At 34.6% G+C, this 16,682-nt stretch overlaps 1 protein-coding gene and 2 pseudogenes across 2 annotated transcripts; all 3 read right to left on the reverse strand.

The window, feature by feature from the left end:
• Positions 1-1,177: 1,177 nt before the first annotated feature.
• Positions 1,178-5,036, reverse strand: LOC140987759 (gamma-interferon-responsive lysosomal thiol protein-like; annotated as a pseudogene).
• Positions 5,037-6,578: 1,542 nt separating this feature from the next.
• Positions 6,579-13,174, reverse strand: LOC140987766 (uncharacterized). Of its 2 annotated transcripts, none has more exons than XM_073456424.1 (15): positions 13,065-13,174; positions 12,191-12,382; positions 11,973-12,084; positions 11,791-11,901; positions 11,219-11,323; positions 10,680-10,763; positions 10,474-10,589; positions 9,646-9,747; positions 9,433-9,546; positions 9,275-9,328; positions 8,947-9,013; positions 8,751-8,804; positions 8,482-8,556; positions 7,178-7,213; positions 6,579-6,904 (listed from the first exon to the last, which is right to left on the reverse strand). In XM_073456424.1, exons 2-15 carry the CDS (start codon positions 12,208-12,210, stop codon positions 6,812-6,814), a joined length of 1,143 nt encoding a protein of 380 aa, XP_073312525.1. In that variant the 5' UTR covers positions 12,211-12,382; positions 13,065-13,174; the 3' UTR covers positions 6,579-6,811. The 2 variants fall into 2 exon arrangements, with proteins under 2 accessions (XP_073312525.1, XP_073312529.1); XM_073456428.1 differs by having other exon boundaries at positions 13,055-13,174.
• Positions 13,175-14,506: 1,332 nt separating this feature from the next.
• LOC140966897 (uncharacterized) lies at positions 14,507-15,501 on the reverse strand (annotated as a pseudogene).
• Positions 15,502-16,682: the final 1,181 nt, after the last annotated feature.

Genomic DNA, 16,682 nt, shown 5'->3' on the forward strand with positions numbered 1-16,682 from the left:
AATTTGTCGTCTATTTATCTGTTTCTATTTGTAGGTTGGTTTGTTGGACTAAAGCAGAACAAGCCAAGACTGTACAGCTTATATCTAATATTGACTGGGAGTAATCCAGTCCTTTTTGTTAATATTTTATTTTATGTAAAAAAATTAAAATATTTNATATTGTCGACCACAGAGGGTCTTCTTATCTCTATTGTAATATGTGACCGATCTTTCAAAAATTCCAAATTAATAAATGATATGTGTTTTTTTATTAAATGAAGAATATAGTATGGAGTGCATTAAATTTACAATTGGTGTGTACGCTATTTATTGCTGTCGCATTAAGTTTTTTGGTCCGCTCGTATTAATTACATCCGGTAAAAAATAACGATAACAAACGAGTATCCAAAGTCCACTCGAAAAAATTATTAAATAAAAAAAAGAGAGATCATGGAAAAATTATAAAGTTGACTATTGTTTCTACCAATCACTAGCCCATTTTCAGAAATCGTTTCTATTATTCGATAAATCTTCTTTTTCGGCAAAATTTTAAAGATATATATGTATAATATGATTACTTACATCTTCACATGCAAGATTAGTTTACTGGAATAAAAACAAGTGGTGCTTGTGAAAATGGTTATTTTCCTTAGATAAAGGCTTAAGAAAATGCTTAGTATAAAACTTACATCAAAACACCACCAGCTCCAAGTCACGAGCAAGCGAGGCCACCATATGAAAACCCATTTTCATGACAAGTGATCTGAAGCCATAACAGTTTGCATTCTCCCGGGGAGCTTCTTGTGCCAGAAAACATTCCTCGAGCTCATTCGGTACGATCACAAAACAATTCTCCCTTTCTATCCTTTCGATTTATTTGGGAATGAAACTGTTTACTCTTTAAAAGAAATACAACGGTTTTCGTTTGGTTGCTTACATGGAGTTTTGAGTTAAACAATTACTGCTTTCTGTCATTATTCATATGCCAGTTGAAGGTTATTTCCATATTATGTAGTTGGTGTCCCAAATTTAGTTTCATATATACCCTTTTCTACTTTCAAGCTCATTCTAATATGGTATGCTATAAGGGAGATTTTGATTAAGAGGCCTACTTTAAAAAGTTGACTAGGGCCTTTCTTTAACAGTCCCCCATGCTAAAATGATTAATCCCAGAAAGAATACACATTTAAGTCTTGAAATATCGAATACAATGTTGCAATTATATATATATATATATATATATGCATGTATGTGTACATATCCATATATAAACACACACGTTACAAAACATAACATGATGAACAAGCTTCAACACAACTGCTGATAAGAATTGGCCTTCATGTTCAAACCAAAAACAGCAACCGAGGAGTATGACTAAGCTTGGTAGGTCCATCTTCATCTTTCGAATGTTTCTCCTCATTGATGATTCACTGCAAGGAGATGGTTTGGTGGTTCCTTTATTCGCATTGCAGATGTAGCTTGTTAAGTTTCGATAGTCCTGCAGCAACATGGAGAACGTAAATTGTAGGAAATAAACACAACAATTATTCAATCTCATCATCCAATGTAGCAATTAACATATCAAGCATCATCAAACATCTTCAACTGTGATGAAATACAAAATATTTTCCTCGCCTAAAATGAACAATACCTTTTCCTGATGTGCCTTTAACACGACTTGAAATGCTTTAGATGTATGATACAGCATTGTATTATGTTAATCACAACGGTAAGAGCATAGATGCATCAAATGTAAGTATCCTTTAAATTCCTTCCAAAACATTTATATATATAAATGTTTTGGAAGGAATTTAAAGGATACTTACATCATAGAGCGGCTGCCCATCTACAGTACCTATGGTACATATCTATAAGGTGGTTGAAGCGCACTTGTTTCAGCTGCATATGCTAGTTCAAGTTGCAAAAAATATTTTTGTTCTAACAATGTCAGCATAGAAAATGCTCAATCAATAAACAAATATATGCCTAACACAGGAAGCATGTGTGACTAAATTATAGAATGAATCGAACTTTAAAAATTGAAATTTGAAGCATGCATCTGCTACTCGTCAATTTTCAAGTACGTTGTTAAATTAGTTAAAGAAACAAAAAAAACTCAGAAACAGTCCATCAATTTTGGATATCTACCTCAATCACCATAAGAATGTTTACAAGTTTCAAACATAATCCAACCTAACAGGTTTTTGTCATTTCAGAATAAATTCCACTCCGATCCTTTGATGGAGACTTACCTTCCTCCATTAAACAGTATTCTAATGCTAAGCCTCAGCCAAATTATCTTCGACATCAAGTTTTAGAAAAATCTGATTTTCTTCTAAGCTTGCTTGCAGTCAGCTTTTTAAATTAAAGAGCAAGTTCTCTCGATAACTTTTATGAAATTGGAAAATACAGTAATGTACATAGTTATCTGCAAACAAAATTTGCAAAGCTTATGCGGATGCTGCAAAAGTTAAAGAGTCAGCCACGGCATCTATACCATTGAATAATTAAACCACCCATTAATGTGAACAAATCGATGGAGCATATTTCATTTTCACATTTATCAAATTTCGAGAGCAAATTTTATCTACTTATTAAAGTTTCAAGTTTGTAATCGATTTCTAATGTATATATTATGTTTATTATTAACATTGCTTATTCTTCTTCAATGTGTCATTGAAAATATTATGATTATTAATTTTATAATTAGTGAATCTATTATTTTATTTATTATTACTAACTTTTTCATAATAATTTATTATTCGTATTATTGATTACATAATGGCTGCAAATCGAGGTCGGAAGATCTCAGTTTCTGTATTTACAAACTATACATATCTCGAATATAGTTTCTAATAAAACCGTTGACAACATATTATGAGTTAAGAGTACAAATAATCTTATATGGATGTTGTATCTTGAGAAAAAATATACACAGACGCGTTTTGGCGTACAAAATTATATGGGTTTTATAGTGTCGTAATGTGGTTCTTGATAATTATCTCATTATCGCTCTTGTTGAGTGGTGACAACGTGAGACACATAGACTTTAATTCAGATGTGGTGAAACATCGATCACCTTACAAGATGTTTCAATTATTTGGGGCCTGAAAATTGATGGTGAGCCAGTGATCGGAATAGATGACCCGCACACAGTGGAAGAATGGTAGCTAATATATCTCGAATTGTTGGAAAAAACGGCCACTAATCTATTAGGGTTATAGACTATCATTGAAAATCTAGACTTATCATGACGAGAGATCAGATGTAGATGTCATAAAATATATTCGTTGTATATCATTGATGGTTCTAATTATGTTTCCGAGTTATTAAAGAGGGTCCGCCAAACTTATGTTTTGCAGCTACTCTGAGATATCAATAGGCTGAAATCCTAAATTTGGGGGAGTGCAGTTTTAGCATTCCTGCACCGCGAAATATGCAATGTAATGTATATAGGAAAATCGATAATGACTTGGCGTTTATATATCCTGGAGGTATATATAATGCATTAAGATAATTTAATATACCATTTCTTTTATTTGTTAACTCTATATATTATCATTGGTAGATATGGGCATGAATTAGGATTAAATGTTCTAAACTTGACCGATGTGGACCAAATCTAGTTGTGCCTCGCTCGTATTGAGCTCGATGAAATCGTTCAAGTTGCTCCTCATGGTGCATAGTAATAATTGAAAATTGATATCATAATATAACACTAAAAATGTTCAACTTTAAAAAAATGTAAGTGACTATTCAGATCCTGCAAGCAAGAGAACTAACCTTTTCCCGCGCTCGCTTACATAACAAGATGCCACAGCAGACGCACCCAAATTAATTTCTGGTATCATGTTTCCCAATGGGTGTAATTTCTGTGGTACACCAAACTTTCCACACAGTAGATAAATGGAAAATGATCCTTCTGCATCACAGATGGAAAGAAGATGAAAACAAGACATCAAAACCATATTACATTTTGAATATTAAGTCCAAGGGCCAATATTTTCTAAAGTTTTAAAAATAAAACGTCTTTCAAAACAGAAAAAATTGAATAAGGCCATGGTTCAAGATTGATCAAATGAAGTAGACTACTTGGTGCACAGGCTAGTCATGACACCGACAACACTCTAACAATGGCTACATGCGAATTCAACATACATCGCAGGAAAAAATCATAGAGCCTCCCCTGCATGTTCACTAAAAGGGCAGCAAACATAATAAGAGGTTCTAAATCTTGACCAAGCAGTACTAACCACATCCGGCCAGGCATAGATTGGCATGCCTCGACAAAGTTCAGCATGCAATCATTTATTCCATGCTGCGACAACAAAAAACTTGTGTCAGTAAAGCGTCTAAGTCATATACGAGATGATATCCAGTGAAAGCCAGCTTCCAGTGTTTTCGTAAAAAGTTCGTTCATTTATCCAAGGCAAGCAACATCGGGTGGTTTTTCCAGCTGTTTGGTTTATAATTGATGCATAACAGGAACAAAGGGCAGAATTTAAATAAAATTTACTAGAGTTTAAAACAATGAAATGATCAGGGAAACCAAATGCAATCCCTTTCCTATCAAGTTTCCTACTTGGCTGCCTACCTCTTCCATAAAACAATAACAAAACAAGAAAAAATAAAACATAACCATAATAATAATAAGATAAAAATAAAAGAACAGGACACTGCCCCAAAATTATAAAATGGAAACCATAAGTCAAAGTAAAGAATAAAAACCTGGCAAATGATGGTTCCATTTGGACTGATTTTAGCGTTGCCATATGGGATGATGAGCTTCAGATCGGTGATTGAAGCAAGGTCCGACTCGAAGATTTCGAACTGGTAATTAACGATCAAATTGGAACAGTAGTGGCAAAGGGTCTCATAGTAGACGCGAACCCAGATGAAAAAGATGCGGTGACAATGAATGAAATGAAGAGTAAACGAAGAGCATCTATGGCTGCAGATTAAATTCCACGCTGCTCCAAATTCTACGCTCTTCCAATTATTTTTGTCTCTCTGTACCAGGTGATTGATTGCTTGTGGGACCGACCCTTTTGACATGATCGGCGACATACGTGATTCCATAAAAAATTTACACCAAAATGAAGTTTGAATTTTTCTTTCATATTTCAAAAAGTTTAATCGTAATATAAATTCGATTTGAAAATTTGCTCTTAGTATAAAGTTTTTAAATTTTACATCAACTTAAATTTAACAAGACTTTAATTATATATAACAGATGTTTGAAAGAAGGTTTTGTTGATCCAACTCGTGCAGACAGTCTTAGGATAAAGTTTTAAAATTTATATCAATTTAAATTTTTACAAGACTTTAATTACATATAACCGATGTGCGAAAGCAGCACAAGCAAAATTTATTGCAACGCCGTTATGTTGCTGATATGTTCTTTAATGCCTCAAATAATTATAGTGAAATTTTGTTGTATTGTATTGAATTTAAAAATAATTAAAGTATACATATGAAAACTCAACAGTTTATGTGAATTTTTAAATTCGTGTTGGAGATTTACCACCTAAAAAAATATGGAATTTTGGGCATACACAGACCTACCGATATCTGTGTCAAGCCCATGTATGCCAAGGACTATCCCGCATAAATTTCGATTCTTACGAGCCTCCTCCGACAGCGTTTGGGTTGACCACATAATACCATTGTAATAGTTAGGATTCGTGGTGGTTTTACCTTGTTGGTCTAGTTTTGGCATTGCTAGACCATGCATGCAAGCGTGTGGGATTCATGCTTCGAGCCGTATGCATGTTGTGGCCCCGCGATCTGTCATGTAAGTGACTCAATACCATTGCTCTGTTTCTTGAGTTGGCCTGTATAACCACGAACCGCGTACATGTACATGCATGTATCGACGAACAAGACAGTAAATCTCGAGGCTATACACAGATTGGTCATGGATATGCCGCATGCAGGTCTGCAGGTGCTAGCACTGTGTCATGTTTTCGGTATGCAAGTAGCCGTATGTGTGTCCTTTGTTGATCGGTAGAGCTAAATCCATGAACTTTCAACAATGGAACCTATCTGTATCTACAGATAAAAAAGATGCAATGGTGTATTGTGTGCATTGAGATACAAAATATATAATCATATTATAACATTCAATAGAAAATGCAAGTTGAGATCAATAATAATATCAAAAGATCCACCCAAAGTCATATGCCTATTTACGGGTTATACTCGTACAAATTATAAATTATTGTAAAGATGTTAAAATGATATAGGGTAGTCCCGAATATTTGGGCTAGCAACAACCCGTCGGCCTAATGGTGGGTTGACTTGCAGGGGTGGCGGGTCGGCCCACCCCAACCCGCCAAATTTGGCTAGGCCCGTCGAGCCACCTCGCCTTGTTTTTTTGGTGGTCGGGAAAAGCCCTGCTTAATGATGGGGGTTTGCGGACCGGCCCTCTCTGTTAACTCGTTTTGACATACTAATCTAGTTATAATGAATTGTACTATTCAATATGATATAGTATACGATTGGATACAGATCTCAAAAATTAAGCTGGACCTAACTTCAACTAAAAATTCTGGCATCTGAATTTGAAGATGTATAACTATGTAAACGGAACCAAAAAATGGGGAAAGCTAATTAGATATCATGTTCATCAGGGAACACAAAACCTGAGTGAACCTGTAAGTATTTTCCCAACAAAAAATCTACGGTAACATCTAACTACATTTGTACACTACTTGTAACTAAATTGACCTACATAAAGCCCAAACACTGCTCGAGCCAATATGAGGAAATCGGAAGAAGATGTAGGAGAAGCCAAGAAATGCAAAGAGAAAAATCATTATCAGACCATAATTTAACTTTTTTCGTGATATGCAAAATATGCCTTCTCCGCATCAGCAAGGCGATCTTGAAACAAAGCCCATTCCTTCTTGCATCTCTCTCGTACCTCCGAAAAAGACAAATATATCAGCGAAGATATACAAAATCTATACACCCGATACCAAAATCAACATGTTTACTTTGTTTTTAGACTATTATATGTAGGTTTCAAATGGGTATAAAAGAGTAATCAAAAGTTGAAGGATGTAGACAAGGTTACAAAATTACTAATTTACTATCTTAATACGACAATAGATGAGATAGTCTTGCTAAGTAACATAGTTAAGAGGAAAATGAAAAAAAATGACACTACAGAAGTCATAGTTCAGGATATACATACCCCTTGCCATGGAGCTTTCCCACGATCAGACTTTCCCTGGGAATTTATGAAGAAGTTGGGATTTAGTGAAAAAATTCAGCAGAAAATTTAGCTCACAAGAAAAACAAGCAAATAGTGGATAGGAAAGAAACATTGAACGAAAACAATAACATATATAATTATGTGTACTATAATTCCATGACCATAATGTAATCTACATTTATTGTCGAACAAAAACAATAATGAAGATGCTACGAGATGACTGAGAGATAACATGGTAGTAGTGTTAAATAAAGAACCTAGCAAAGGGGAAAGCAGCAATGGCATCAAAGCGAAAAATTAACAGGAAAAACAAACATAAAAATTGAACGAAAATTACTAACTTTCTATAAAGAAGAATACTGATAACTAGTTTTCCCATGATGCATTTGATTCGCCAAAAGAACTTTTTAAAAATCAATGGATGTTTCAAGATGATAATACTATGGAAGAAAAAAGGAACAGTTTTGCCTGCTGTGCTTGAATCTGGCCGGATGTGAAATATGAATTTATAGTGGGAAGCCATATGGCACCAAAGGGACAGTGGAAATGAATTGTTTACTGTATTCTGGGTACGGCGCAGGCTTCAGCGAATTTGAGGACATTGTGTGATGCTGTATATTGAGTCATTGCCATAACCACAATGGAAATTGAATTAAAAGAAATCAGGAGCAAGATGTGCCATGGGAAGTTCTAATGAGCAAAAAAATTGTACTCAGGATACAATGGCAATCCAATTTTGGATTGAATTAAAAGAAATCAGGAGCAAGATGCGCCATGGGAAGTTCTAATGAGCAAAAAATTAAAGGAAAAAAATGTACTCAGGATAATTCTTTGCCATTAGGGTGAACAAATTACATGGTAGACAATCCTATGCCTGTCAAATAGTAACAGAGCCCTGGTATCAAAAGTGGATTGAGCAAGCAAACCAGCAACCTCCCTCAAAAATAGAAATTGCGAGTTTTACACCTAGTAATCCATTCGATCACCCCACCAAAAGATGGTCCCTTATCTATTGTTGATGTTCATCAGAATTTGACAATTCAATAAATAACACCAAGACTCGTGCAGATTTAGTCCTTAAATTGAACGTGACTAAAAGCTGCATGGATGGGCTTTTTTATTTCAATAATCTTATGTGCAAATAAAGTCAAAAACCTAGGTTACAATCCCCAAACCCACAATAAAATGAACAATATGGAGCATGACTAAAGCTTAGATGAATCATGTTTTCAGAAAACTATGAGAAAAAAGGTATGCAGCAAATACAGCTAGTGATTACTAACCTGACTTCCAAGTGAAGGAATAGTTTGGTGTACAATCCATTGCGCATCAACAACCCCGATTTTTTCATGCGAAGGCTACAGGGACAAACAAACACTGATGATTAGAAGTTCCCCAATGACACCATGGGTCTCCAAGAAATAGTAAGATATAAGCAATATGCTTGAAAACTTGAAATGAAATTCTTTTCCATATCATCTCCTCAAATTTGGGGAGAGTTGGAGGGGGGGTGGGGGGGAAGTTGGCGAGTGAGAGGGAGAGAGACACTGACTTCAACACATCTTCTTAATGCGAAGTCCAATCCCCATCCATGAACCAAATCATTCTGCAAACAAACAAACAAAAAAGTCATTAATGAACAACAGGCTGAAACATAACTCACAAGGAAAGCAACAAAGTAGTGCAGTTAATAAATGAAGCAAGGCATGCAAAAACGAAAGCAGAGTAAAGCAAAATGAGACATATACCTGAATCATATGCCAAACACATCTCCAAGCTTTACGAGAAAACACAGGAGCCATAATTTCCACAAAGCTGAGTCAAACCAGACAGAGGAAGAAATTATTATTGTGCGCTAGGCAGGAGAGAGGAACAAAATTTCAGATTTACCACAATATTAAGATCCAAATGTGAGTGTTTATCAATCTAGAGGTAAATTTAACTCTCAGAAGAACTTTGTAGCTCTATGTTCCCAAACATTGATTCTCTACAGTCTATATCATAGAACTTAAAAAATAATTTAAATAGACAGACCCACACAAAATGAAAATCTCTAAATTAGAAAAGAGATTTTACGCTGCGCATGGAGGCAAATATGGATCATTACACCAGCCAGATTCCTCTGCATCCCTGCTTATCAACATCAACCCATCTCTTATTTACAACTCAATTTACAAATGAAATGGGTGTGGGTGGTGGTAGGATGTCTTACGATAATCAGCCAATAAACCTACTTGTGTACTTCTCCATCGCCTCTTCTCTTTGTCATTTGCCATGTCAATCCATTATTGGGCTCGAGACCAGGTTGAGAAATTTCCAAACCATGTTTCTTAACCAGTTCGATATACCTGCCAAGTAAAGAAGGCCCGAACCAGTTAGGGGAAATAAGCAATATACAAAATAAAAACAGAAATTGGAAACTATCAGTGACTAAAAAACAGATTTACTTCTCAGCATTAAAGTGTTCAACTCCAAGATCTTCATCCCAAATGAAAATGTAATCATAAGCAGCTACAACATCTGGCTGCAAAAATCTCTTTGCATACCACCTACGAAACCATCAACAAGGGCAAGTCATCAAATAAGGGAAAGGAAATATTACTCGTAAAAATAAGATCACTCACAAGTTGAGACCTATATTCATTTGAAGGATGATTCTTTTATTGGAGTTATATTAATGATATTGAGTGTTAGCTCGTTATGGTAGTTTTGTTTGGTCCTTCAGGAATCAGGTTAAAAAGAATAGTTTCTTTGAAGTTTCCAAGTAGTAAACCATGTCCCATGAGGTTCAACGAATGTGCTACGGGATCCCCATTACATGGCTACTATGTCACAATGAAGCCAAAAGATCAAGCTCCAAATACTTCTATCCTCACTAATTGCCAAAATTGAACCTAAATATTACATGATACTTTGTCAATAGCTGATATAGAATGGATACTTTTTATTCTCATTTTCAGTCCAGAAGTCCATTATTCTCTAATTTGTCTCTTAATAGTTAATTCTCATCTTCATTACGAATGGAACGGTCCTGGTCCTGGTCCTGGATTTTTTTCCCTAGAGTCTGTCCAGAAGGAACAGGCAAATGAAGAATAAATAGTACATGAAAGGTTAACAGGTATATGCCCAAGTATTCTAGTTTTAGTTTGTGATCATCAAAATTTTAACATAAGAAGTTTTGAATCACAAAGCATCATGCTTTCTCAGCTCTTGTTACAATTAAGGCATATAAAATAAAAGATGGCTAGTCGCTGATAAGAATAATTGAACTTTACCATTTTGTTTGTTTTCTAACACTGACATGTATGGCATCTCGTGACCACTCAAATTGATCCCATTCACTTGTGTGGCCATCATAATGGAAAAGTAAAATCTGAAAATCCTCAGAAAACTACAAAATAAGCGAAATCAATATAAGTGCAATGAAAATTCAAGAAAGAAAATCTATTCACGTGTTAACAGAATTATAATCAGTCTTAACCTTTTTCACAGCTGCATCTATATTGTTCATTTGATTCAAACCAACTGTAAAAGTTACTAGGTACTTTGGCTTCCTTTTCAGATCCTGAAAGTTCCAGATTGTACCAATAAGCAAAGCCCCATACCATAAACTCCATTAAATTTCTGACGACTAGAGTCTTTGGCTGTCCGATATATGCAGACTTCTATAACAATGTTTATAAATGCTAATGAACATATCCACAGAAACAATGAAGCATACTTCACATCTGAGAAAAGATGAAAAGAGTGATTCCAACCAACCAATAATAACATATACTATGAGCACGAAACCATTACAATGAAGTACTTTCACGATCAACTCAAAAACAACCTACATGAAATAGATGTACACAAATATGAATAATGAATAAACAATGCGTAAACGAGCGCGAATGAATAAGATCTATCATTAACATATTACTGTGAAAATTGATACAGCATAAAAAAGTGATATTCTCTAAAGATAAACCTTTTGTTGGTCCCATAGCTATAACCATTTCAACACTCTTCAAACCTTACCTTACTAGGGTCACCCCATAATCTTCTCAGATAAAGGTCTGATTCTGAGACAACAATTCCAGGTGGTAAGGACTCCGCACCACGAGGATTTGTAGGAATATGGATCTGAAATACCAAAAAACACGAAAAATGACACGTACGATTAACACATGACTGTACTCATGTCAAACAAAACCAACAAAACCCAGTATATTAGGTACTGCAATTGTAATAGGGCCACCAATCAGGACAAATACTTGATCAAGAAAGACAAAAGACACCAAACTCCCTTAATAAGGGTAAGCATGAAGCAAACAAGTTCCACTTGTAAGATATAAATGAAAAGTACAAAATGACATGGGAATATGCCAATACATCTGCAAAGCTAAAAATCCTTATATTACTGTTAATCTGTGGCCATTTTAAATGAGAATTTAAACCAATATCTGCCGAAAAAGCAACATTTGAAACCCTTCAAAAATAACTGCTCTCTTCCATTCATATAAAAAAAAAGTGCACCACTGATCATTGATTGATGGTGAAAATGATGGAAATTTTTTACAACAGCTACACACAAAAGAAAAATGCAGTACCTTGGGTGTTAAAGGAGTACTACCAAGATTTTTGGGAAAACTGCGAGTAGCAGAAAAACGATCACCAAGCGCTATATCAATAGAGGACCTTAAACTTGAGGGGAGATTAATCTGCCAACAAAAAATAGAAATCATGATAAACATCTTCCTTAGAGATTAGTTATGGAGGACCTGAGGCGTACCTTCGATAAAGAAACTGATGGAAATGAAACACCAACAAAATATCCAAGCACCATTCCCATTATGGTTGTTATCACGAGCCGGGAACTACCGCTTGACTTCTTCGCAAACCCACTGCACATATATAATGAAGAGATTGAAAATAAAAGGTAAGCAAACTACCAGACTATCAACAATGATTCACTTTATTTAGTAAATCAAAAGAGGCAGCTTTGCAAACCTGCGATTTGGGGTTCCCATCAGGATAAAGAAAAAGCTGCTCTACTCAAATATCAGACTAGGAAGAGATCAATAAACATGAACAACTCTATACGGCATCTGTCACTTTCAAAAATTTACTCCGCAGGGCACAAAACAACACAATATTACATCTGTCACTATCATAATTGAACTCTGCAGCACAAAAAATGCCCTGTAGAACACAATAAACAGACACTATTTTTAGAGCAAAACGACCCCTCCATTACTCAACCATCGTATCCTCATCGCTCGATCGATAATTCAATAAGATGAGCTTCATTAATTATTCAAAGCAATCAACACAGCTTTCTTGTGAAAAATATAAAACCAACTCCTACTATTATCATTCTACACTTCTTTATAATATCTCCATGACGAACGATGAACGTTACCAAATTCAGAATAAAGTAGAAAATCAATTATCATGTAAGCAACCATTCCACCACCTACCAAAATCTGAAAACACCTTCCCACTCAAAAGGAATCAAAATACCTTAATCCTCAACACGTCAAAAACATGAAAAAATGCAGCGATTAATGCATGCACAAATCATAAAACAGAGGGAAAAAAGTAAACAAAAATCATCAATATGAAGCGTCAGAATCAAGTTTACGAATTTAATTCACAATCTGAAGATTCCAGATTAAACAACAGCAAAAAAATGCATTTATAATTCATGCCCCATCTGAAAGATCGATCGCCACAGTCCCCGAACGTAAATGTAAAAAAAATGCAAAAAGAAAAGTTTTGAATAATAAATTTGTGTTTTTTTTTAATAAAAAAAACTAAAATTTAAAATCCAGGTATTGCAGGAAGATGAATTTACAGATTAGCGATTCTTACAATTTCTCACCTGCCGCGTTCAGGAAATTGATGAGAGCCAATTGCGTGTTCTTGACGGATATCTTCTGTCTACACACCAATCCTGGAATGGCAATGAGAGTTTTCCATATGGTAATGTGGTGTATATGTATGACCGTGTGTGTCATACATACATATATTATATATAAACATATATATAAACTATATATTTATATATATGTGTGTGTATATATTTTTTTTATTTGTCTTCTATTTTTGAATATACTTGAGTAGCTTCAATATCTTAATTTGATTTAAAAGGTGTTTACCAACAAAATTATTTCCAATTTTATTTCATTCCCTAAAATCATTAACATAATATATTATAGTTAATTTTGAATTTGATCACTAAGTAATTATACATATTGTGTTATAAAATTTTATGACGTCGGATGTTTCACCACAAACAGCAACTACGATTCAAATCTTTTAACTCGTAACCCAAATTTACTCCCTACCACCCGTTACACTGTTGTGTAAGTCATGATAATTAAACACATGTTATTTGATACGATAATGTCCTCCATGTTTACCAAAATTATGACGTTGGATACGTATTTAAAAAAAATATGAAAAGATAATTAAACTATAGTATGTATGACATCTTAAAAGATATTTTTCTTTAAAAAAAAAAGGGAAAAAAAGCATCACGTTTTTAAAGGTTTTATCCACTTTGAGTTGTTTGAAACGTGGTGGAATATGGTGTGTCTAGAATCCAAAGTGTCAAGCTTTAATGTACACATCCATCATTGTCACGTAGATATTTTGAATTTATTATGTTGACCACTTGTCGTAATTATTCTGTGCACTAATGAATTTGTTTGGATGTTGAATGTTTGACTCTGATNTATATATCAAAAATTGAACAAGAGTACGGGTATTATCTCTCTGTGTGCGATATATATATACACCGCGCACACAGAGAGATAATACCCGTACTCTTGTTCAATTTTAGATCATACACGCTCATTTAATTTAAGGCAACATGAATATTTTCAGGCAACAAGATTTAGTGCTAATTTATTTCGTATGTTCCAAAAGCATAAGCGGAGATTGAGTTTCGACTTGAGTATCGACATATCTCGCTACTAAAGATTCGGGCTTCACAAGACCAATGAGAGCCACAAACAAATCGGACCCAATTCACAACTTTTTCAACACATGCTCGAAAATGTTTGAAAGTTGACGATTTTAACTTTTTTTTCAAACGGAAAAATAGAATACACTACTAGAATTAACAATTTACAAATGATTCTGATTTCAACTTATAATAATTATAATTCCGCTTTATTATGATTTGAATTATTATAATAAAATATTACAATAAATTCATTAAAATATTTAATATTTAATTTTGTTATTAAAAATATATATAAAAAAAGATAAATATTAAATTCAAAATCAAGCGAAAATATATCATCGTCGTTGAAGCTAGCATTTGGATCATCAAGTGATGCATCACACTCTTTCCTCAGATTACAAAAATTTATAAAGACCATGCGTGACGTAGCTAGGTTTATATACTTATATATATATACATACTTATATATATATAGCCAGGAAAAAAAAACATGACAAATAAATAAAATAAAAAACTACGACCTAATTTTACTTGGGAGACGGGAAACGTAATTTGACACCGCTTTTGTCCCCTCGGCGATTGCATGCTTCCCTAGTTCCCCCGGTAGCACCAGCTTCACCGCCCCCTGAATCTCCCTCGACGACATCGTGCTGCGCCCAGAGTAATCCTTCAGCCTCGCTGCCGCCTCCGCCAACCTCTCGAACATATCCGACATCATGTTGTTTATGATCGTCATGGCTTTGGATGAAATGCCCATGTCCGGATGAACCTGTTTCATCACCTTCAACACGTACATCTTGTACCCTCCACGACCCTCTCCGGCAAGCCGCCCTCTGGCCCCTCTTTTCCTCCGCAGCTTCATTTTCTCTCCGTCCCCGCGTTTTCTCTTTGTTTCTTTTTTCTTCTCTTGTGGAGGCGGCGGCGGCGTGGGGGCTTCGTTTCGTGGCCGCGTGGGGATCAGGTCTTCCGGCTCGGAGGCTGGCCGTGTTTCGTCTTCGTCCGGTTGGGCCGGTGCTTTTCTTGAACGGGAATTTTTTCTTTCTCGGCGCCTGGCTGTGATTTTTCTTGCACGGGAATGGTTTTTAGTGCGGAGGATTTGACCGGGGATGGAGGGAGAATCTCCACATTTTCATGAATATTCTGTTTGCTGGAACTAGAGATTAGCTCCACTTTATCATTCTCTCCATTCCCTTGCGGCGTGACCACCACTTCGATGGTTTCTTCCACCACTTTCTTGGCCGTCACCACCGCTTTCACCGCCCTATTCGGCCATTTCTTGGGTGCCATTCTTTTTTTCCTTTTGTTATTACTATATTTTTTACAGCGGAATATAGTTGCGATAATCTTTTTACAGTTTTATAAACTTTTCTGAATTCATGCGGTGAAGGTTGCCGCGTGTGGACACGTGTCGAGGTATTTCCATTTAATGCTACGTGGTGGAAAGACCAAAACCCTGGAAGGCAAAAATCCTAATAGTTCCTCGTTTGTCCAATGTAAAGACAACTTTGGGAGTAAAAATATAATTTCAAATAATGAATAAACAATTTTAAGTAAATAGTTCTTTGATTAATTAACCACAAAACATAACGAACCTATAAATAGAAGTGGAATCAAGATGTTGAGTAATTAGGAGACATTTTTGTGTGTTTTTTCGTTAGATGTTGAGCCCCAAATTAAAACATACATTTAATCCTTAATATTAATAGTAATAGAATACCACATAATTTATTTTTTAATTATTTTTCTTTTTATGATATTACGCATTAAATTATAATGTTCAAATATAAGAATTTCTTATTTTTATATTAATTTTATTAAAAATAAGATTTATACTAACTTTAAATATGATTTTTCATGTTAATATTTTATTTTTTTAATTAAATTCTAGCTTTCATGTTGTGTAAGTATATATTCAAGGAATATTCTTTAGGTGAAATAGACCTTTTATATATATAATATAATATCGAAGAATATATATTGCAGAGAGTGAGAGAAAACAAGGAAGAACAAAAAAAAAACGTGTGAGTTGTTATGAAGTAATCAAGATATCATTTTGAGACTCTCCAAAGCAGAATTTAATCAAAGTGTTGTTTGATAATTGTCATTGAACAAGATTTCAGTTTCATGAAATTTGCATCCATGATTATTTGGTTATTATTGTTGATAGAAATTTAGGTTACACTTTAATCCATCACCGTGTTTAAGGTATTTAGCTTTATGTTATTCATTAGTATTTCTTTCTACCTATAAACAAAATATATTTTCTAGTGAATTTTTTGCCTCGGACGTACGTATGTATAATTATTTGTGGCTTAATTTATTCACTTAAAATAAGTCTCTGCTAAATCATTTATTCTCGTGCATGTTGAGCGCGCACACACCTTATCTGAATCGCAGTCTCCATGTTTGCAATCAAATTTCTATATTTATAATAATCTTTATATTTTGTTTGTTTATTTTCTCTGTTCAACTTTTGCATCAGGACCTTTATCTTCTAGTTTTCAATTTCCTTTGAAAAGTGCGTACGTT

The sequence above is a fragment of the Primulina huaijiensis genome, chromosome 1 (genome assembly GCF_012295235.1).
Source record: "Primulina huaijiensis isolate GDHJ02 chromosome 1, ASM1229523v2, whole genome shotgun sequence".
In the NCBI taxonomy this organism is placed as follows: Eukaryota; Viridiplantae; Streptophyta; class Magnoliopsida; order Lamiales; family Gesneriaceae; genus Primulina; species Primulina huaijiensis.